This window comes from Cyrtonyx montezumae, unplaced genomic scaffold, assembly GCF_038088225.1.
Source record: "Cyrtonyx montezumae isolate F1298 unplaced genomic scaffold, pur_monq_1.0 scaffold_42, whole genome shotgun sequence".
Taxonomy (NCBI): domain Eukaryota; kingdom Metazoa; phylum Chordata; class Aves; order Galliformes; family Odontophoridae; genus Cyrtonyx; species Cyrtonyx montezumae.
The window spans coordinates 118,148-139,248 of NW_027072048.1; the positions used below are offsets into that span (position 1 = coordinate 118,148).

At 47.5% G+C, this 21,101-nt stretch overlaps 1 protein-coding gene across 7 annotated transcripts in view; it reads left to right on the plus strand.

Moving 5' to 3' along the window:
- Positions 1-11,178: 11,178 nt before the first annotated feature.
- ANK1 (ankyrin 1) overlaps positions 11,179-21,101 on the plus strand; it is a 33,111-nt gene continuing 23,188 nt past the window's right edge. For 3 of the 7 annotated variants that reach the window (XM_065747163.1, XM_065747168.1, XM_065747165.1), the window contains exons 1-3: positions 11,180-11,264; positions 11,811-11,903; positions 19,647-19,748. In XM_065747163.1, coding sequence (XP_065603235.1) covers positions 11,877-11,903; positions 19,647-19,748 — 129 coding nt within the window. In that variant the 5' untranslated portion in view covers positions 11,180-11,264; positions 11,811-11,876. Of the gene's footprint in view, positions 11,265-11,810; positions 11,904-12,273; positions 12,526-19,646; positions 19,749-21,101 lie in introns of those variants that run through there. The other 4 variants (XM_065747169.1, XM_065747166.1, XM_065747167.1 and 1 more) reach the window with 4 other exon arrangements.

Sequence of the window (21,101 nt, forward strand, 5' to 3'; positions counted from 1 at the left end):
CTAAAGCTCAGGTACAGCAGGCTAGATTTGAGCTCAAAGGAAAGCAGCTTTACAGAGAGCTAAAATTAGAAGTTTGGTCTGAATTATGCTACTTCATTTTAATTGTCTAAGTATGTCAGTGTTCTTCAGAAATGTGCACTCTATTTGCTGGTCTGGGAAGACGCAGCGTCACTGGAAGTGTGAGAAAAGGATGGGTCAAGGATTGCAGAGATTTCTGGGTTCTCTGCCCTACTTATATCTTTGTAGCAACCATCACCTCCTGCTCTCAGAATGTCATGAGTTGGATTCTGAAAACATAAGCCCTGGACTGAATAGCCTTGTTGAAATCTGAGGTGTGCACAGGGCATCCTTCTGGTCACAAGGAGATTTCTGACATCTGTCTATAAAGGGACAGTTCTGCAGAGCAGAACTGTCTGAAAATTCACGTTTCCTTTCACAGTTGAACTGTGTTCTGTTTTGAGCCACAATAACTGCAAACAGCAGCAAAATCCATGCTCCCTTTCTATTTGCAAACCAAATTTTGCTGAGTGGCTGAAACATTAAGTCAGAGACATACAATTCTGTGTAGGGCTGCAAATATAGGGGACTGTGTTAAATCTAGGACTTCAGAATGTTGCAGTGACAAATCCACAGTAAACCAAAGTGGCAGGTATTGGCCAAAGTTTCGTGGGTAGGCAGAGGGAGAGCATGCAGCAGCAGGAGAGCATTCAGAAAACAGATGAGGCTTCTATATTTATAGAGTGATGAGGAAAGAGGGAGATAGACACACACATACGCATACACTATCTGTCTGTATGTCTGTCTGTTCAGGTCACTGAGAAGCCTCTTATTTAAGCAAAAACATACTGCAGCAAGACACCGAGTAGAAGTGACAATTACTGTCCTTCACTGTAGTGTGGTAACAGGACTTTTCAGGTCCTGCAAGGTGTGCTAGTGTGTGTGTTGGACCTCTTGTATGGGAAATGCAGACAACAGAGTGCTTAAAGCCTTTGCAGTGCATAAACTATGTTACATCTTCAGCTCATCTGGTGGTCACTGCAAACAAATAATATATTTCTACATTTTTACAGTTACGTTTGTTTAGAGTCTTTTGTTTTCTGAACAGTCTATAAGAAAACCTTTGTGTGTCCAGAGTCTATTTAGTTCTGACCTGATGCCATGCCTGGAAGGGGAGCACTGTGTCTTTCCCAGGACTTGTTCATTACAGCACAAAGCAAAGAATAAGGTAATGCTATGAGGAGTGCTGTTTGGTGGATGAGACAGACAGATGTGGGGAGAGCTGAGGACAGTTTCAGCTTTGACTGTGCACTTCTTACTTGCACTGAGCATCTCTGAACAGAAACTGGATGGGAACTTCCCCTGTCTGTGGTTAGTCCTCGCACAGAGTCTTCGAGCCTTGGGTGAATGCGGTGGGAAGCATTGTACTGGGTTTTCCAAGCATTTGACCCTTCTGTCTCTAAAGCTGCTGCAATTAAACTCGATGTCTTCTGTCCCCAACTGCAGGCACCACTTCTATACCAAGCACTGTGTCCCAGCATGCTCACATTGCTCTGCTTTGAGAGAATTGCTCTGCTGAACAGTAGGTGCTATTCCACAGCTCAGTTCTGTGTTGTCAGCTAAAGTGTAGTTGCTCTGAATGGTAATTGGAAACTTCCTGCTCTTCTTGCACAAGAGATTCTGGCTGTTTTGGACTGTACCTTTATCTCACTGTCAGAGATCGTGTGCCGACTAAGCTTGCCCTTCCAGTCTTTTGAATGGGGAGGAGGGAGTGGGAAAAGTGTCCTCCTTTGGTCTGCCTGGAAATAGTCTTAACTTTGTTGGCGACTGGTGTGAGCTTTTACTGGGCACTCTAATTATATGCATGCCTTTTCCCTTTCTAGGTTCTTACATTTTCTCTGATATTTTGATCAATAATGTTTTGCTGTAAATTATTTCCATGGCTTTGGTTATAGGAGTAAATAGTGTGTTCTTAAATAAGATGCTTTAATAATTCCATTCCATTTCCTTGCAAGTCTCTGCATGGATTTCCTTTTCAGCTGCTTCTCTCTGCTCCTAATTTGCCTTGTGGTGGATGAAAGAACTCCACCTGCTGATGGTGTGGGGACAGGAAATGTGCTGGAGAGCTCTCAGTAAGGGAAAACTTATTTAACTGGCTTGCAATGCTGTACTTGCTCCCACATTATGGGGATGGTTATAGTTTTGCTTCTTATCTTAAATGCTGAAATAGAAAATATATCTGTGGGCCAGTGTCTTTCACATGGCAATATTTCTTGGGTATTTCAGCTCTTGGGCAAGTGATGCCTTCATGGGGTCTACCTTTGGTCTGCAGGCTCTGATTTTTCTCATCTCTTTCCAGCTCTTTTTCTGGCAGAATTAGCTCAGCTCACTAGATTTGGTCCAAGCAAAAATTGCTCAGTGAAGTGTGGCGTGGCAGCTCTCCTCACGCACAGGTTGGCCATGCATTGATGCACAATAATATCTTCCTGTTAACAAACAGTGTGGTGGCCAGCAGGCTGACCCCTATCCTGTCAAGTCTGCTGCAGTGCTAAGATTGCAGTAAAAGGAGCTACGGTATCACAAAACAAAAGTATAGAGTATCTGCTACCCATCAGTACTGTATCAGCACAATACCTTCACATAACTTGGTGAACTTATCCCTGTCGATAGAGTCAAAAGGGAGACATGCATCTCAGACCAGCCAGCAAGAACTGGGACGGCATAGCAAAGTGACACAGAGGATCTGTCCACAACTGCAGTGGTGAAGCACATACAGAGCTGGGAGGTCAAGTCTGTGCATTGGAAAGGGGCATTGCGTGTTGGGTGTGGTAGTCTGCAGACTTTCTCCCTGCAGAAGTGTTTTTACCCATTTTGCTGCAAATAAATGCAACGTTGTACACAGAAGACAAAGGAAGGAGCCCAGTAATATCACATCCTGTAGTTTGGTCTTGACAGAATCTATTGCGACCTATTGGGATCAAGAAAGGAGCTCGGCAGATGAGAAGCCTCAAAACTGCCTTTATAGTTCTTGTGAGATTTCAGAAAACAAAAGCAAACAAAGTAATGTGATTTTTGTATTCTTTCTGGAGCTGCAACCACTACAGTTCGCTCCTACTCCTCCAGCTGTCTGCTCTGTACTGCCAACTGCTGAGCTCTGCCAGCAGGTTATGGGGAGAACACAAGTGTGTAAGATGAAAGGTACCTCAAAAGTATGCATTAATCGTGTTTATGCTTACATTGAGAGAGATGTATGGCATGCCAATGATGTGACTGAGCTGCCAAGAAACAGTAGAGATTCAAGGAACCTTTTTGGATGCTGAACCGTGAAAACAAGGACCAAATTTGGCTATGGTTCTGAGGTTCTGAAGATCAGCATGAGCAAACATGCATACAAACGTGTTGTTTGGGAGATACTTCTGAAGAGGTACTATAGATTGCAAAAAGGTAAGAGACTACGGAGCTGGGGGCTTTCAGCTGCAGTTATGGAGTAGGCTGTCATTAAAATGAAAGTTGGGAATGGCACAGTGCAGGACATAGACGCTATTTCTGCAGGAGACCACTTTGGATTTCTGCTTTTCATGATGCAACATATATCCTATTAAGTCTGACATAAAACCTCCTCAAATGAATTCTTCCTCTGTTCCCCCACATTTCAGGGCTCCTTGGCTTGCAATGGGACCGCTACAATCGGGGAGCCCACCAAGGGTACGTGGGATGCCAGGAATGGTGTCTCACATTGTTACTGACAGCAAAGCCTCAGGGAACTGTAGTGCTAAATGCTACAGGAGCATGCATCTGTGAAGGTACGCAGTTGTGCAGCGCTTTTTGTGCTTGGAGGTGCCCTTTCAATGCAGGGGATCTCTGTTAGCTCCTGGAGGGGAGATCAAGTAGCCTGCTTGTCCCATGCTTTGCTTGTTTGTCGTTGGGAATTGCTTCCTATTTCTTTACCTATGATGTGATGGGAGATGGGAACAGTATTAAACTGCATGTTGCTTGGCTCCATCAATGTTCTGATGCTGCAGCAAGCCTTTCCAGGCTCCCCATTAACTGCTCTGTGGCCAGTGCTCTGCTGGTGCTCAGCTCCCAGCACTTGATGCCAGCACTGATAACCTGGAGTAACAGAGTCTTATTTTTGAATTATTTAGCTTAGATTTTTTATTAATAACTCAAATTACCCTGTGAAACAGCAGCTTGTCTGATGTTAAATATTAAACTCTGCTAAGTGTGTGAGCCAGGGCAGAGAGCAGCATGCTGTGACAGTGCTCCAGCAGTGGACAGCCACGATGCCTACCATCATGCATCAATCTCTGCTCCTCAGAAAATCTCCATCTTTGGAACAGCCAGGTGCACCCCACACAGCTCCCCAGCTTTTGAATTGTGTTTTGCATGCTTAAAACAGATCAGCACATCAAAGGCTGGTGGAGCCTCTCTCTGGCGTTTCCATGACAGCAGCGGCTGAGAGGATTTGGATGTTTCTGGGGTGGGATGGTGCTGTTGGGTGCACTGGGGCAGAAGGGACTGCTGACCACAGCTGGTGTTGTCATAGATCTGCTCATGGAAAGGGGCTGTCTCCCCATTTTGGGGTGCTGTGATGCAGACTGCTGCCTCTGGACTTTCCTACTTCTCTTCCTCTGGTCTGGAAGAGAAGGATGCTGTGCTGCGCAGCAAGTAGGTCAGCTGAGTTATAGCCATAGAAGTGCTCGCTGGTTGGTGCGATGAAGGAAAGCAGGTCATTTCAGTTGCCATTCCTGCTCCTTGTGCTGCTGCATCCTTTGGGAGATGATGAGGCGGTAGAGATATGCTGTCACATGGTTTGTGGTGGGTATGGCATCACTGCAAGTTTCTCTGCAATCAGCTGAATTAATTTCAGACTCATGTGCATCAAAAGATGTGTTCTGTCTTCATTGCCTCCAGGGGCACAGCACTCTCTGCTTCCCCTAGGCCAGGCTACACTCCCTGATGCAGCTGTGGGCACTGTGTTCCTACATGGACATTCCAATGGATGTTATGTATTTTCTCTCTAATATCTCTAAAATAATGCTCTTTGAGTGCAAAAGCACTTCCATTGCCTGTATCTGAGAAGTAGATAACACTCCTGTCTCGAGAGGGCTTCTCAGAGGGCTGTCTAGCATAGAATCATAGAATCCTTAGAGTTGGAAGGGATGTTTAAAGGTCATCTAGTCCAGTACCCCAAAGAGGCCTGCCGTAGGGCATAACTGGACTTGGAGAGCAATTACCTGCTTAAGATCTAACTGGTGTATGTCTGGTTCGTGTGTTCAGGATCTACACGCAGTAGCTCCGTATTACAATATATAGTAGTATTTTCCCAAACTGTTTTTGCAGTCTTACCATTCTGACAGAGAAGCAGAGCAGAGGTGTGAGGGTGCACAACAGAGGAAGTGGAAGGCAGGCAGAAGGATGCTGTTGGCAGGGTGGAGCAAAGGCTGTGGAACTCATTGTCATTAATTCCTTCTCTTTGTGCACTTACCTGAAGCAGGGTAGGTCTGGTGATAGCAGTCTGCTGCCTGGCTGCAGGAGACCTGTGGGAGAGCAGAACCTGATTTGTTCTATGGCATGGAGTCGCAGGAGCCCTTTTTGCTATTGACCATCACCACTGAGGTTGTAGGGGCTTACCAATGCTCCCTAAACTCTGCCTGTTCCTATTCTGCAATGCAGAGCTGGATGCTGGATGGAGTACAAGGACTGTCGTTCAGTGTTGACATGCACAGGTTTTCTAGAGTTTAAGGCAGAATGAGCTGATCCAGAAACTGTTGTTATAGGGAGATTTCAAGTTCCAGGCGTGTCATGAGCATATGATCAGATCGCATTCTCCAGACAAGGGTTCTTCTAGCTTGTGAACAGGGGCAGTGGTGTTCTGCAGATGGCAAGGAAGATTCCCTTACAACAGTGAATACTCCTACATCTCCTATGTGGTAGCTGACAGAGCTTTCAGGAGCAAAGTTGAACCCCTGAGGTCAGGGAAAGCGCTGATACTGCAGGTGTTCAATGAAAGATGTCCACTGGAAGAAATAAAGTAGTTGATCTCTTTCAATTTTAGAACAATGGTGAGAATCTCATTAGCCCTGCTAGGTCAGTAGAGCTCTATCTTCACTCTTATTCTACAGAATTGCTCCCTCCCCGAAGTTGTGTATGAGTGACTATTTCTGGGACTCTTCTCCTTTCATCCAGAAGCATCTTATGTAATTGAATTAAACTGTAGGAAAAGATACTGTGAGATGAAATCATCCTAAATGCTGATCAGTGAGAGCAGGGCTGTGGGCATACAACAGAAATGTGCATGTCTCTTCTGAATTCTTCTGAATCTTTCATTAATTATCCTCAAATGGAACCCATGAGGTTCAAGATTTCAAGTGGGTTTTTTGCAGGTCTGCCAAACCATTCTTCAGAGCATTGCAGTAACTGGAGAATAACTGGCTGTTATACTGTGAGCAGGGCACACTGGTGTGAACAATTGTTCTTGCTGTAATGTTCATATCATGTTGTCCAGGCATGAATAGCTAGTCGTGCCCACAAGATGCACAGTCATCAGAACATGGGTGGTAAGAATCCAAAGAAACATTTGGCTTCTTTGCTTGCTCAGCAAAGTGATCAGCAAAGGTGCATGTTTCTAAGTTCTTGGGTGTCTATATGGGATTCTGGCTAGGAGTCGGAAGCCTCTTCTCAAGTAGATTTGATTCTTGGGTCCCCCCTGCACTGCAGCAGCTCTGTAGGCATTCTAAGCTGTCTGCTGGGGTGGGGGGCACCTATATAGGGCAGCTCTGTGCCGGGATGAGCATGCTTATGTTGTCACAGTCCAGCTGGACAGCGCCTGTAGAAAAAAAGGAGTGACCTTATGAGTGTGGAGTTGGCTTTTGATGATGCACAAAGCTCTGAGCTCCAAGGAGAGGAGTTAGTGTTGTGGTTTCTTTGTTTGTTTGTTTCTTTTCCTTTCTGCATGGGAACCAGGGACAAATCCTGCTCTGTGAGCAATTGCAGTACAAATATTCACTGTAATCTCAATGGCTGTCTGTGAACAATCCTCAGGACTAAAAATTAGCAACAAACAAATTTTGATAATGCTTTATATTTTTCACAAATATCCTTGGCAGTGGCTTTTATGGATTTTGTTGATGATGACATAACCCCGTCAATATCACTCAATATCCCCCTTCCAGGAGGAGAATGTCTAACAACCTTATTCAATTAGAGATTTGAAGAGAATGGGAGTTTCCCATGACTTATTCTTTCATGGATGCACCTTGATTCTTAACCACCACTTATGGTAACCTGCAGCATAGCATTGTTACTGCTACAGATGTTCCTGTAAATGGCGGTGCTGCCCTTGCAGTGCCACCAAGTCTCTTGCCAATCCTCATTTTGTTATTTTTGCCCACCTGTACTCCATGACTGCCCAGAGGAAAAAGCTGTACGAGTTGCAGCTGACTGTGGTGTGATTATTGATTGGAATAATTTTGATTCTTGGTGCAGAATTCCTGCCTTGCTATGGATATTTGAGCCCTTCAGCAAACTCAAGAATTTCTGGAGTCAAATCACAGGTGTACAGCTTGTTTTGTTTATTGCCCTGAATATCAAAATAACTCCCTGTGAGCTCTGTGCAGAGCTCCTGACACCTGCTGGATTGCTGCAAAGCTGGTGACAGGACTGTATACACCACAAAGTAGTGATTGAAGTCTTTTCTTGCTGCTACAAACTCAGAAGAAAATAATTGGAGAAATATAAAATAAAGGGTCTACAGAAATGGTTTCTAAATTCTGTTCAATCGCTTGAACTGACCTGAACAAGCAGGAGGATCTTGGTGGGAACATGGCATTTAGGTACACTGCAGACCTCAAAGACCAGGTGGCTGCTGAGAGTAAAGATATAGCAAAAGGTTTTTCTTTCCCCTTGATGCTTAGCAGCAGAGTCAGAAATGTCTTGCCAAAAGGAGCAGAGTGCATCTTGCCAGGTGGGGACTGTGCATTCATCTGCTCTCACAGGATGTCAGTCTGCACTGCCTCCAGGCATGCATTACAGCTAAATGCTGGATGCTTCTCCATCTTGAGATCCCCAAATAAGCATAATAACATTTGGGAATCTCAGTGGATCTATAATCTTGCAGTTACAGCAGGATCAGTGGATTCAATAGGATCAATAACTGGGCTTAATTAGCAGCAGCTTGATAAAGGACTCCTTATGTCTTTTGAATTGGTACCTGCCCGAATGAAAGCAGAAATTTGTACCAGAAGCAGTAATTAAGAAGTGATTTGCCCTTGGCCTGCATTATGGGCATAACGCCAAACTGATTTTCCAGAGCTGTATTTTTTTTCTTCTGATTCAGACTGAGTTAGGTGATGCTTCTTGCTCTCAGAACTGCTTGGCCTCCAGCAGAGAGAGAAAAACAACAACAAAAAAGTGGTTGTTAATCTTGTAGGCAAGAAGTCTTCTGGCCCACTGGATAGGGGAGCCAATGCAGAGGTTGCTGAACATTTTCTATCTGTTTGTGCATACAGGACAGCACAGAGCTAAGCCATAGCATTGGCAGTGGACTATGGATATTACTTTTCTGTAAGAGCTCTGCACTTCTTTCATGTCTGTGCTCTGTGAATCTGAGTCTCTGAGATTTTTGTGCATGAATGAGTGCAAGATGAATTGGTGTGATAATATGTTCAGCTGCATTGCCTGGCTCATCCAAATGAGCGAAGAGAACATCTTTATATCATAAAATGTCAAAGGGGCACACACAGTGAAGCCTTCTGTTTGATCAGCCTCAGTGTAGTGAGGGGCAAGGGCTGCCCAAACTTCCTGATTTCATGCTCAGACTGTTTTCTCTAAGAACTAAGCAATGGTGATGCTGGTAGTAAACAGTTGTCTCTTGGAGTTAAAGAGCAGGCTGCTCTTTTCAATTTACATTTCTGGATTTCCTTTGTGAATTCCATAGGACAAACAGTATTGAACTTATGGAAAGCCATGGAAGATTTCTTTGATCCAGGGGTACAATGGGAAGAGATTATCTATACTTATCCACTGCTGAGCTTTGCAAATGCAGTCCAGTCATTTTCTTGCAAGTTTTAATCTGTCTCATGCTTCTAGGTGCAGGTTTTTAGACTGATTTCAGGACAAGTATCTTCCTCTCTTCTCACACACACAGAAGAGGATGGGGAGGCAATCAGCATGAGAGCATGGCCTGGAAGGTGTGCACGCAGCAGCAAATCTGTGTCCCTTTCTACCACATAACACTGCGTAGTTCCTGATTCCAGCACTTTGTAAGCTAAGGAATTGCTATTAGAGAGGTGAGGCACCAGCAGTTCCCACTGACTTTCTGTGAAACGATGGATGCCAGAAACAACAAATGCTGCAGGAAAGCAAGCTTGCTATGCTCAGAGAACTGCCTGCTCCAAGCATCAGAGTGCCTGGCTCAGCACTGCAGAGTGCTGTTATCTGCTTATTTATGCCTGCATCACGGCTATTCTCCCCTAGCAGGAGGAAGCAGCCTGACAACAGCACTGGTTTTCATTGCAGCTCTCTCCTTGCATGAAGCTCAGTACCTTTCATTACCCACAGCTGGGCAGCAGCAACAGAATTGCTAAGGATTTAAATTATTCATCTTTTGTGCCTGACTCAGCCTTAAAATTGCATTCATGTTTCCTAAGATAACAGCTTGTTGACCAGGGGAGCCAGGGAGCTGGCTGCTCTTTGGAGCCTCAGCAGGTGACTGGAGCACAGACTGGAGCACAGTGTTGTCCTCAGTAGGCAGAAGGGGGATGTGCTGGATAAAACAGACCTGGCTGCACCCTTGTCCTTGCTGCAGGAGGCTGCAGTGAGGGCTTGGAAGAGCAGCTTCCCTTCAGCCCTGGACCTGTCCTAGCATCGTTTCTCGAGCTACTGAATAAAGGAAAGGCACCACCTTATTGTCTGAGCAAAAGCACCATGCGGTTTCCTCAAACTACTGAAGCCCGCTGTTAAAAAGAGGTATTTACTCTTCCCCAAGGCAGTGTGTTTGAGGCACTCTGCTTCGTGCAATCTCCGTTCCCTTAAATGAAAGGAAAATAACAGCTGAGAAGGGACTGGCAGCAGCCTCTGGTGCCCGGAGATCCCTTCTCTGATTACATGGAAGATAACAAGGCAGAGAAAGGAGCTTTGCATTCCTTCACAGCTACATCATAGTGCAGCTGAAGATCTTCTCCAAAGGCTCTCAGGAAAGGTCAGTGGCAGGACTTCATATCTCAAAAAAATCCAAAACTCTTTGTAGCTGTAGGAGTAGTTTTCTTCAGAGATCTCTTCTTCCTCCTAGTTGCTCACAGACCACTTCCATCTGCCCCACCTCTGTCTGCAGTTGATGCTGGAATTCAGTTTCAGGTGTAAGCCTGTAATGCTGTGGCACTGAGGCACTAGGACTGTGGTGTGCTGTTACAGGAACCATCCCAGGACAGTAGAAGGAGAAGTTATTTTTCCCATGTGTTATAGATTTTATAGCATCTGGGGATCAGCACTAAGATAATATTGGAGCCCTGGCTGGCACAAATTTCTGTGAAGCATGTAGGGGTACAAGAGGGCTGACAGCAATTAATCACTGTTGATCCTAGATGCTTATTCTCAACACTGGTTTGTGCTCTCTTATAGAGTGTTTTCTACTGTGTCTGCTGTAAATCTTTTCCCTTTTTTTCAGAGCTCTGATTTAGCTCTGTGTTAGCTCCTGTGCATGCAACATGATGCTGACATGTATAACCTCAGAAGCTTTTAAGGAGATGTTCACATAGGTGTACTCTGTGGTGCTGTGTAAAATCCCAGGGAGTGAGCAATCCAGCCATTCTCAGTTCATGGTCTGAATACAGGTAAGTGGCAAGGTATTGCCTGAGACTTGAAGTGTTTTCATGGAAACCAAAGGAGCTCTTGGCAGCAGAACCTGGGAAAAGTTTGCGTTATGCTGAGCCAGTAGCTCTGGATAGACTCATAGCCCTGGTTGGTAAGGTTCTGTCTTCAGAGGACTCACATTTGCATTCATGACATGCAGTTAGGCGGGGGAGAGGGGGAGAAAAAACAGCAGGATCTGAGACATGGCCAGTTGCCTGGAGGTTCAGAGCAGCAGTACTTTTTAGAGCAAATGCAGTGTGCCAGGCAGCAGTTACATTGCCCATCCTTCTGGTAATTAACACTTGAGCTCTGCCTGAATGGGAGGAGGAGTTTATTACAAACACTTGGGGGATCCCACACTCCCAGGGAAGTACTGAATTGCACTGGACAAGGGGAAGACATTTCCTAAGACTGAGGTAAGGACTACCCCTGCTCTAATGCTTCAATCTGGTCTTTGCTCAGTATAAAAATCTCAAGTTCTACATAATGCAAAGCATTTTTCTATCCTAACAGGTTCTCTTGATTTTCTTTTTCTGCCTCAACTGGAACAAGTTTTGCCAGTGGTGGTCTGGTCTGTTTCATAGGAACTCTCTAGGAGAATGCAGCTGACATTGATGATTTTGTTCCCTCTGCAGCTACGGTGTCACAAGCTGTATTTTTCTGTGTGATACCCAGGCCCTGCCAGGTGTGATCAGTTCACAGCCATACCAGTTTGCCCCAGTGCAGAAAGTTCTTGAACATATAATTGGTATCAAGGACCTGCCCTGGTAGCTAGAAACAGGAACCAAGCTGTTTGGCTCCCCTGCACTGCCCCAGGGCTTTGTCAAGGCTGCCCTGTTTGGCATTTGGCCCCCAAACAGAGTAGCAAAGCGCGTGAGCATGGGAGGGTGGGATGGGAGTGGTCTCCAAGAGGGCTGCCTGTTCCTTGGACAACTGGTGTGACTCCCTTGCGTGTCTTTCAGAGAGGGCATGCACCAACCACTGTGGACCCCTTGCCTTCTTGCTGCAAGCAAGGATCTCCTGAAGGGATGCTGGAGCAGGAGTCTGCTGTGCAGGTAGAAGGGGGGAAGGGGCGCGTTCATTGTGTTGCAGTGAGCCTCAGGCCCTACAAAGGGCCTGGAGCTGCTGTCACCAGACTTCATCTGTCACTTCAGTTCCATCTCAGCGTCCCCCATTTTGGGACTGTGCCCCGACCAAGGTCTGCAGCAACCAGTGAGCTGTTTGGGCTCTGTGCAGTGCGAACCAAGAGAACGATGTGGTTCAGGCCACAGGATTATTTCATTTTGCCTTGTATTTCTTGGGTTCCACCTTCCCTTGCCCTGTTTGAAGAACAGGGTTCACACAAGTGGGCTCCTCCCAGTTTTCAGCTCAGGGGCACATTTAAGAAGCGTGCCTCAGGTGCAACATGGGCTGAATGCTCGCGTGCAGCTCTGCCCAGCACAGAACAGGGCAGCCATAATCTCCCAGTTGCAGGCAGGAGCCTCCCCTCCAGTCTAGCAGACATGTGCAAATGGAGATAGGGTTCAGTCCCTCCTGCTGATAAGACTTCAAGTCTGGCTGCTCACACTTTGTTTGGCTGCAGCATTCAGCGTCGGTGAGCTAACCAGACCTGCAGACCCTGGCTGCCCAAGGTGAACTGACTCTCCTGCAGCAATGCTATGCTTGTGTTACCTGAGGGTGAGTACTTGGGCAGTCCTTGCCATGGTCAGGGGCTCAAGGAATCAGGTCAACTCGAAGAGTGGTGCTTGTATATGTTTTGTTTTTTTGTTTTAGTGGGGTGTCTTTGTTTGTTTTTGTTTTTGCATTCAGGAGTTTAGGTGTATCCAGGCCAGTTAAATAATTTCAAGTTTGGTCTGGAGAAAATGGCTTTTGTTCCCAAATTATGGCAACCTAAATGGGCTCTGGAATGGCAGAAGGGGTTTGCTGCCCTTCTTAGGTTGCTGGGAGCTTGCCTAAGGTCATGCTGGGATTCAACAGCGGAGGCTGGCATTAAATCTAGAATTTCTAGGTCCCCTGGTGCTGTGCTCACCTTGTCCTTCTCGCTACAGATTTGTTGGCAGATGGGGGTGCCTTCAAGTGTTGTGGTTGATAGCTTCTTTTTGTTTGTTTTCCTCTCAATTTTAATGGCATATGTTGATTTCTGTGCTATCATTTTTTTTTCACCTGCACAACGCTCTTGGACAGGTGTTCAGGATGACGTTTCTCTCTAGGCATAGCGCTGTATTAGCTCTGCTGAGGAGCAGGTGGCTGTAGTGCCACAGCTTTTGCTTGCATGTCCTCACTGGGGATAACTTGGCAGCAGTCTATTCCCAGGCTGTGCTTCTGGTACTTTTCTGTCCATGCTTTCTTTCCCTGCATGGCTTCCGGAAGCTACACAGAGCCCGGCCAGCCTGGCTGCACACTGCTAGCAGTGAATTTCCAACCATGAGCTGAGTCTGTGCTGTGATCCTTCACAGTCTGTCCAATCTAGCAGAAAGCCTCATCCTCAACAGTTTTGCTCATGGAAGCGGGTGTGGACTGGCCCTGCTGAAGCAGAAGTAGAGAATGAGCCAGAAGAGGCTGCAGACATTAGGAGCAGTTCATAGACAGCACTAGCAAAGAGAGAATTTTTTCCACAGGTCACTGAGTTGGACCTTAATGATGTGCTCTGGCCTCTGCTGAGTGCAAAGGCACTGCATAGAGCCTGGACACTGGCTTGTATGGCTGGGGAAGGCAGTGCATTAGGGAAGGAGATAAAAAGCAGTCACGATGCTACTGCATCTCTCTCATAGCTGTAAATCCTATTATGTTGTAAGAAGAGGTGTAGCTCCTGAGTGACGAGCACTGGTGTATTGTCTTCAGTCACAGTCTATGTATTTTTTGATGAGGTAAAAATAGCTTTTCTTTTTCAGGATATGCAGAGAGCGGAGGCTCCTGCTAACATCAAAGGAGTATGACAGCTTTCTCCTGGATGTGCCTTGCCCCAGCTATCAGGAGCAGTCGCTGTGCTAATTCGTGCTTTGCTTTGGCTCTGTGCAAGAGGAACAATGTTCTGGTCTTCAGCTCCCAATTCCTCTGTCCAGTCCCTTCTGCTGGACTCAGCGCTGAACTTTGTTGACAATTGGTGGTTTGCAATGTCAAAAAGAGATCTTGATGGTACTGCTTAGGAACTCCATTAGTACTATCTGGGAAACGACAGGCAGACTTTCACAGAACTGGAGGCCATAGCACTAGGGAATCCTTATCAGGGAGGATCACTTCGCTGTGTAGGGGCAGCTCCCTAGTACTTGCTCACTGCAGATTAAGGAGATATCCATCTGCTCTCAGTCCTGAACCCCTTCCAGCTTCAGCAGCTAGCAAAGGAGATCTCTGAGGTGGGAGGGAAGGGGCCAGCACAGCTGTCTACATCTGAATGTACTCAGCAGGGACGAAGTTAATTTGACCCTAAACTACGCTACTAGTGACAGTCCAGAACAATCTGTCCTGTTCAGAGCGGATAAAAACAGGCTCTCGAAAAGCTAGATAGGTGTGATTCTGTAAGGATGGAGAACTGTGCCTGACAGAGCGGCCAGATGACTGCGCCTGAAGATGTGCCCCCTATTTGCTAACTTCAGAGCTCTAAAACTAGTTGACGAGTTGCCTCCTCACAGATCTGACAGGGACGCTCCTCCTTTACTTCAGGATTTCTGCTCCTCCACTTGTTCCAAATTCTCTTCCAGCATTAACAGCCTCTTGATGCAGGAACTTGTGCAGTTCTTTCATTTCTGCAGTGTCCACTTCTCCTGCTACCAGATCATAGTGCCGATGTCTGCACCTGCATTCTCATGACTGGGGATCTCTGCTGCACCTATCAGCTACTGGGCTCCAGTGATCTGTGCCTTAGGGAGGCCTGGGGTATTATGAAATCACCACTCAGCAACAAGGAGCATGGACAAAGGTTTTGCTCAGGATGGTGCATGAAACGAGAGCAAAATTGCTTGGCATATGCTTTCCAGAGATGGCCTCTTGATGCCTTCATTCTCTTAAATTCAGTTGAGATCTGCAGACCTGTCCCAAATAGTGTGGGCAGGGGTGAAGATGGTGAGAGGGAATAATTTGGGTATATGCATTTATCCTTTCATCTGATGAGCTTTTCCCTGTGTTCTTGCTTTTCTCTTTCATCTGAGTTTGCAGTGTGTGCCCATAGCCCCTTCTCTGTGCTGCTCTGGCTGCTTGCCTGAGGCTTTGCTCCTGTGGCCTCTCTGGAGATGCTGTGCGCTACTGAATGCTTTCTTCCACCGGTAAGGCAGGAACTTGCTGGTAGGTTTTGCTTCTACTGCAGGGACCACCCGTGTCAAGCTCCTGTGAATGCAGATGGTTGGGAGAAAGTTCCTGCTGAGGAGACAGCGTGGTTTCTGTTTCTGGGCATTCCAGGTTGAATCCAATTTAATTTTCCTGTTCTTCCTAGAGAGACCCCAGGGGCCATCTTTAACTGCATTTAATCTTAGCACCTGCTTTAGTTTATTTCCAGAATTGATATATTCTTCTCATCTGAGGAGAAAGGATCACAGTTAGCACTTCCTGACCCAGGTGTTTGATCTGCGGGGCAGGGAGATCATGGGGAGCTCTGGCCTGAAAGATGTCCGTAGGCTGAGAACTGCTTAAAGTAAGGCACTACATTGTTCTCTCTGCTGGAAACAGTGCTTCAAAGGTGAGGAACATGCCTGCTGCTGGACACATGCCCACAGGAGCAAAGAAATGTCAAAGCAAACTAAAGGTTATTGCAGGGGTTGTTGTACTTCATCCCCAGCTGGTAGTACTGACGGTGCCCGGGCACTAGCAGCTGACAGTGACTGGGTGACCTCCTGGGATGTGATCTGGACCTTTTGTGTACTGTCTAGATAGGATGGCTTTGGCAACACTTGGCCTCAGTGCAGGAGTCAGACTTGCATCTCTGTGTTAATCCTGGGACTCTGTTGCTGGAGCATTGTGTGCTGCCCACCTGCCTTGTCTTCCCAAGAATACAACGGAGACAAAAGCTTTAAGATGCAGAATTATCTTTCATGATTAAACTCGTGAAGTAGAAACCTATGCAGTGGTGTAGTTGCTTTGAAGACCTCTGCTACAGTACAGACTAGGTAGCTTTTCTTGCAGCAAAGCCTGCTGTCTGAGCTTCTTCAGTGGCAATGATTTTCAGATGTTAGGCCTGGAAGAAAGCAAACAGACCAAGTGTCAGGGCTGGCAGGGCCCCAGGCATGGTGCATACAAGTAGTGTAGCAGCGTGCATATGTGCCTCTTGCCAGCCTGGAACAGCAGGGCAATTTGCTTCCTTCCTCATGGCCCAGAAACCACCATGAGAGCAGTGTGAGCCTCGGAGCTCGTTTGCACTTCGGAATCATCAACATGCAGCACTTAACAGTCTGTACAGAATATGTTCCTGACAAACGTGGCCAACTCCCACAGAAGGAGGCAATGTTGAGACCCTTGCTTTATCAATAATGTGCAGAAGGAGCTCCTCCCTTGATGGGAGTAAGAGTGATGGCACTGTCAGAAAAGATTAGAGAGGACTCTGACCGTGGCCAGAAGACAAATAGAGCAAGACTACCAGAATCCAGACTGAACCTCTGGCTTGGCAAAACATCCCCTTTGCGTATTGCCTTAGCCACAGCTACAGTGCAAGGAGCTTGGTCAGGCCTGGGCTTCTGCTGGGGTAAAGGGGCTGGCACAGTCATCAGGGAGTGGTAATACCCTGAGCAGGCAGGGAGGGAGGGTGCCTATGAATAAGGACTGAGAAAGCCTCCCATCAGAGCTGGAAAATAAAATAATTTGATTGTTGGGAGACAAGGGGAGCTGTTGCTTGAAAGAAGATGAAGTGATGGAGAAGAGAAGCACAGCTGCTTTTTACTTTAGAAGGTCTTGGAGCATTTTGCTCCAAGATCTGGGAACTGCTAGAAGCTGCATCCTGCTGTTTCACATCCACAAGTCTGTGGAGCCCAACACCTGTATGTGGGTCTTAGCAGTTGTGTAAGCAGGCAAGAGGTACACAGTGACAAATAAGCAAATTTACCTTCTTCCCCTTGGAATAACTCTTTCCTGAAAAATTGTTGGGAAGTAAAAGGAGAACAGAAAGAAACACTGCAAACTGCAAAAAAAAAAAAAAAAAAAAAAGAAAAAGGAAAAGCCACTGAAGGTGTTCTTTTCACCTGGAAGCAACTGCTGTATGTCCTGGGGCCCATGGATAGCAAGCAGCTGTGGGTAAAGGCAGCAATATGTGCACGAATGCCAAGTGAGTGCCTGCAGTGTGCCTGTGATGCACTCCGTACTTCGCTGTGAGTGCTGAGTGTGCAGTGTGAGTGTGTCTGCATTTAGGTGCATTTGTGTTGTGCTGTCTGGGATGTGCGTGCATCTTTTTGTATGCATACATACTTAGGTTCATGGAGTCTCTGCATTTCTTGCTGTCCCTGTTCCCTTTTGTTGAAAACGGAGATAACATTGACCCAATTGGGTTTAGTTCCTTGGCTAATCTCCTGTGACACCCCAGAGTAATCAGCTGTTGTGAAAGAGTACCCCTGGTAGGCAGTCCCAGTGTGTGCAGGGACCTCAGGAGGACAATATGACTGCAGATATCTGTTGTCTGCTTTTGCTGTCTGATCTGCGTCTCCATCCTGTGGCTGCCTGTGCCTGGCACCCATCAGTTCTCTGCTTCTGGGAAGTGGAAGGGCAGTTGTTCTGCATCCCCCATGACTCTGCCACGTGGAGGGGTCTCCTCCCGGGTGGTGTTACCTCCAAGATGCTCCTGGACAAGTCTGTGGGGCTGCTCCTCGCTGCTTTTCCCGAGGTACTCCCTGCAGCTCTGACCACTCCCTGTGCTTGGCAGCAAGCATCTGCTTTCCACAGGCAGCTTGCTATTAAATATCCTGTCTGACACAGTAATGAAGAGAAAATGAACAAATTCCATTAGTGGCTGGCGATCCCTGCAGGGTCTGCTTTGGAGTGAGGAGGGAGTTGGTATTTTTAGAGAGAATGCAATGCAACTTACTGGCTCTCTTAAAGCTGAGGAGTAGGTAACCAAGGAGGGGGAGAGGGGACACCGGGCTCAGGTTTCAGCTGAAGTGCTGGACTATGGCAGCACGAAAGGGCAAGTCTGGTCCAGACGTGGCTGTGAGTATACAATGCGCTTCTCTTTCATGCCCGAAGAGACCTCTGCTTTGCTTCTCTGCTTGCTTCCTGCCTGTAGTCTCTGCTGCTGGGTGTGCCAGGGAAGTGCTTTTCTGCTGGAGTGTGTCAGAGTTTTACCATTTTACTCTTTGCAGCTCCATGCATGTCCTCTGGGTGGGATCCCAGCTCTGGCTGAGCTATGCTTTGAACTTCCAAGGGGATTGCTGTCAAAGGTCTGTGCTGAGGCTGCCATGCCCGCAGCGTAGCTGAGGGCCTGACCTGAGATGCAGAGGCTTCCAGTAGGGTCTGGAGTTAATTAAGACCTTTGCACTTAACCTGTTGCTTGGAGCTGTCAGCATTTCCTGCTGAACCTAGACTGCATGCAGGGCTCCGAGTGCAAATGTGCACTTCTAAGGGCAGTACCAGCACCACCCTCTGCCTTTCCCAGTAGATCAGCCTTAATGAGCAGAGTGCACCCAGGCATCACGTTGACTCTCCTCCACACCTGCATCCCTCCGTGAAGCTGGCAGCCTAGCTTTGAATCTGAGGGCTCCTCCCAGACAGACTGGGCTGTGCTGCAAAGCAGCAGCTCATGGTGCCAGCTGACAGAGCAGGGCATGCCAGCAGCACGTGTTACCCTGCGTGCAGGGACTGCACCAGCACGGTGCATGGCGATGCTGCCCTCCACTGCTCATCCCTCTGTCCTGGTCAGGGCCGCAGCACTCGCATGCTGGGTGCTAGGACACCCATCTGCAGACCTTCTTTCTTCAGGAGTAGCAGGGCAATGGGCCCTGTGCTGGGTAGGAGGGTGAGGAAAGGATGGAGGAAGGCAGGAAGCAGCTGAGCAGTGCTGCTTCCATCTCTGAGGTAGAATGAATGAGGCTGGTAAGAGAGGAGAGCTGAACCCTTCTGCACCATTCTGTCCAGGTCTGCTGCCAAGGCTGTGCTGTTTCCAGCGCTGACCCCACAGGCTTGATGACCTTGGGGCTGTGGGCACTGGAGGGTGGAGGCTGGCAGGATGTATGCTCACATAGCACAGGAGGCCCCTTGGACAGTCCCAGCATGAGCAATAAGAAAGAGGCTCTGATTTTCTGATGGAGCCAAGGACAGAGGAGTGTGTCTTGCTGCTTTACCATGAAAGTCTCATGACTCTGTGCTGCAGACAGCCCTTTGGGCTAGACCTACCAAGCAGACACCAGTTCATGGGCCCAGTCACACAGAGCTCTCATAGCATTTCCACCTTGTTCTTCAGCTTCTGGTGAGCCATCCCATTGTCTTCATTTGCAGCCTTACTAGTGTTGCATAAAATATTGCTGTGCCTTGCCTGGCACTACCTTGCTGTGATTCTCCTGGCTGTAGAATACAGTCGGGGTTGTTGTCCCTGCTGCCACTGTGGCTCCCAGTCTGGTTTCTGGAGGACAGCAGATGCAGGCTCACCAAAGCTGCAGTATATTGTTCTCGTGGCCTGGCCAAAGGTTGTTCTTCTCCTCAGTCTTATTCCCAGTCCTGACCCATCCTGTTTGATGAGGAGCACCTCTTTCTGCCTGCCCAACTTCTACCTGTCCCTCCAGGTCTCTGTAGCCAAACACTGAGATGGCTCCATTTGCTGATGGGAGAGTATAAGTATGATGCTAAGCTTCATGTTGTTGTTTTTTTTGTTTGTTTGTTTGTTTTTCCCCAAGGCTGATGCTGCAACCAGCTTCCTGAGAGCTGCAAGATCTGGGAATCTGGACAAAGCCTTGGATCACCTCAGGAATGGGGTAGATATTAACACATGTAATCAGGTAGGTGAAACGCTGGGTTTCTGGTATCACCTCTAGCTTATGTGAAAATTGCCATGCTGTGGCTCCCCTACATTGAGGTCGCAGTCACTGTGTCCCTTCCTTAACTCTGCTCCATGGGAGAGGGACAGGAAAGTGCCCCAAGGAGCTTGCTTGGCTATGATCCTGCTATAAAGCAGACTGTAAGTGGGCAATGGATACAGTGGCAGAGCAAATTTTAAAACTGTGAGGGGTGTTTAAAAATAGGGAATGTTTGCAGAACACCAGTGTGGAGGTCTCGGGAGGTGCTGTGCAGGTGGAGCCCCTTCTAGCACAGAGCAAGGACAGCTCTGCCCAAAGAGAAGAGAGCTGCAGGCACAGAGGAATGGTTTGCACGTAATTGACAGAACATTTTGTTAGCTGTGCCGCTGTCAAATGCATCAGCTCAGCAGTAGGTGCTGCAAGGAGGGACACAAGGGACTTGGTCTGTGCTGGGGGACAGACAGGCAGACGGCACTGTCATCTGCTTTCCAGAGCATCAGTGATGCTGGGGAGGCTGACTTGGCAGGTAGCACAAGCGGATGTTCCTCTGGGTCAGTATCAAGTTCCCAAACCAAGCATGGTTCAGACCCATCAATCTGTGCACTGCAGTGGCCGGTGCATTGCTGCAGACAGCTTCCCCCAGGAAATGTCACTATATCCTTTTCTTTTCTGACTGATGCCGCTGTGCGGATATGCTGGACTTCTGTTGGCCCCTGGGGCATATTGCAGTTTGCTTTCTCCTCCCTAGGACACTAGAAGAGGCTTGGGGAAAGATCATGAGGTGCCCATTTTGTTCCTCATTCACGGTTATTGTCAATGCATAATCAGCATCCCAGCGTTCCTGTCTTGGGGTTGTGTGGGCATGGACAGTATTGAAAGCAGAGAGGTGTTGTAGGGAGAAGGAGTAGAAAACATTGTGTTTCAGTCCCTTGAAGATGGAATAGCTTTCAATTTCTTCCCCACAAGGGGCAGTCCCTGTTTGCTGTGGGGAGTCCTGCTTCCAGGTTCCTGCAGCTGATGAGAGGGTTTAACACCGTGCTGTGGCGTGTGTGGCTGAAGCAGGATGTGGTGCTCCTTTCAGTGGTGCCTTTGCACTGGTTCTTGCCATCTCCCCAAGGTTAGATGGCACTTTGGGGTTTCCTTCTGAGGAATATCAGACCTGTGGGAAAGGTCCAACCTCACATGTCCTGTATAGAATAAGGAGGGATATATGTGGTCAGACCTATCCCACAGGCCCTGTATTCTTACACAAGTGCAGAGACCTTGACATGCCATCTGATCTTCATCCTGCCAATTCCATCTTCTTCATGGTTGCCATCTGCATCAGTGTCCTCA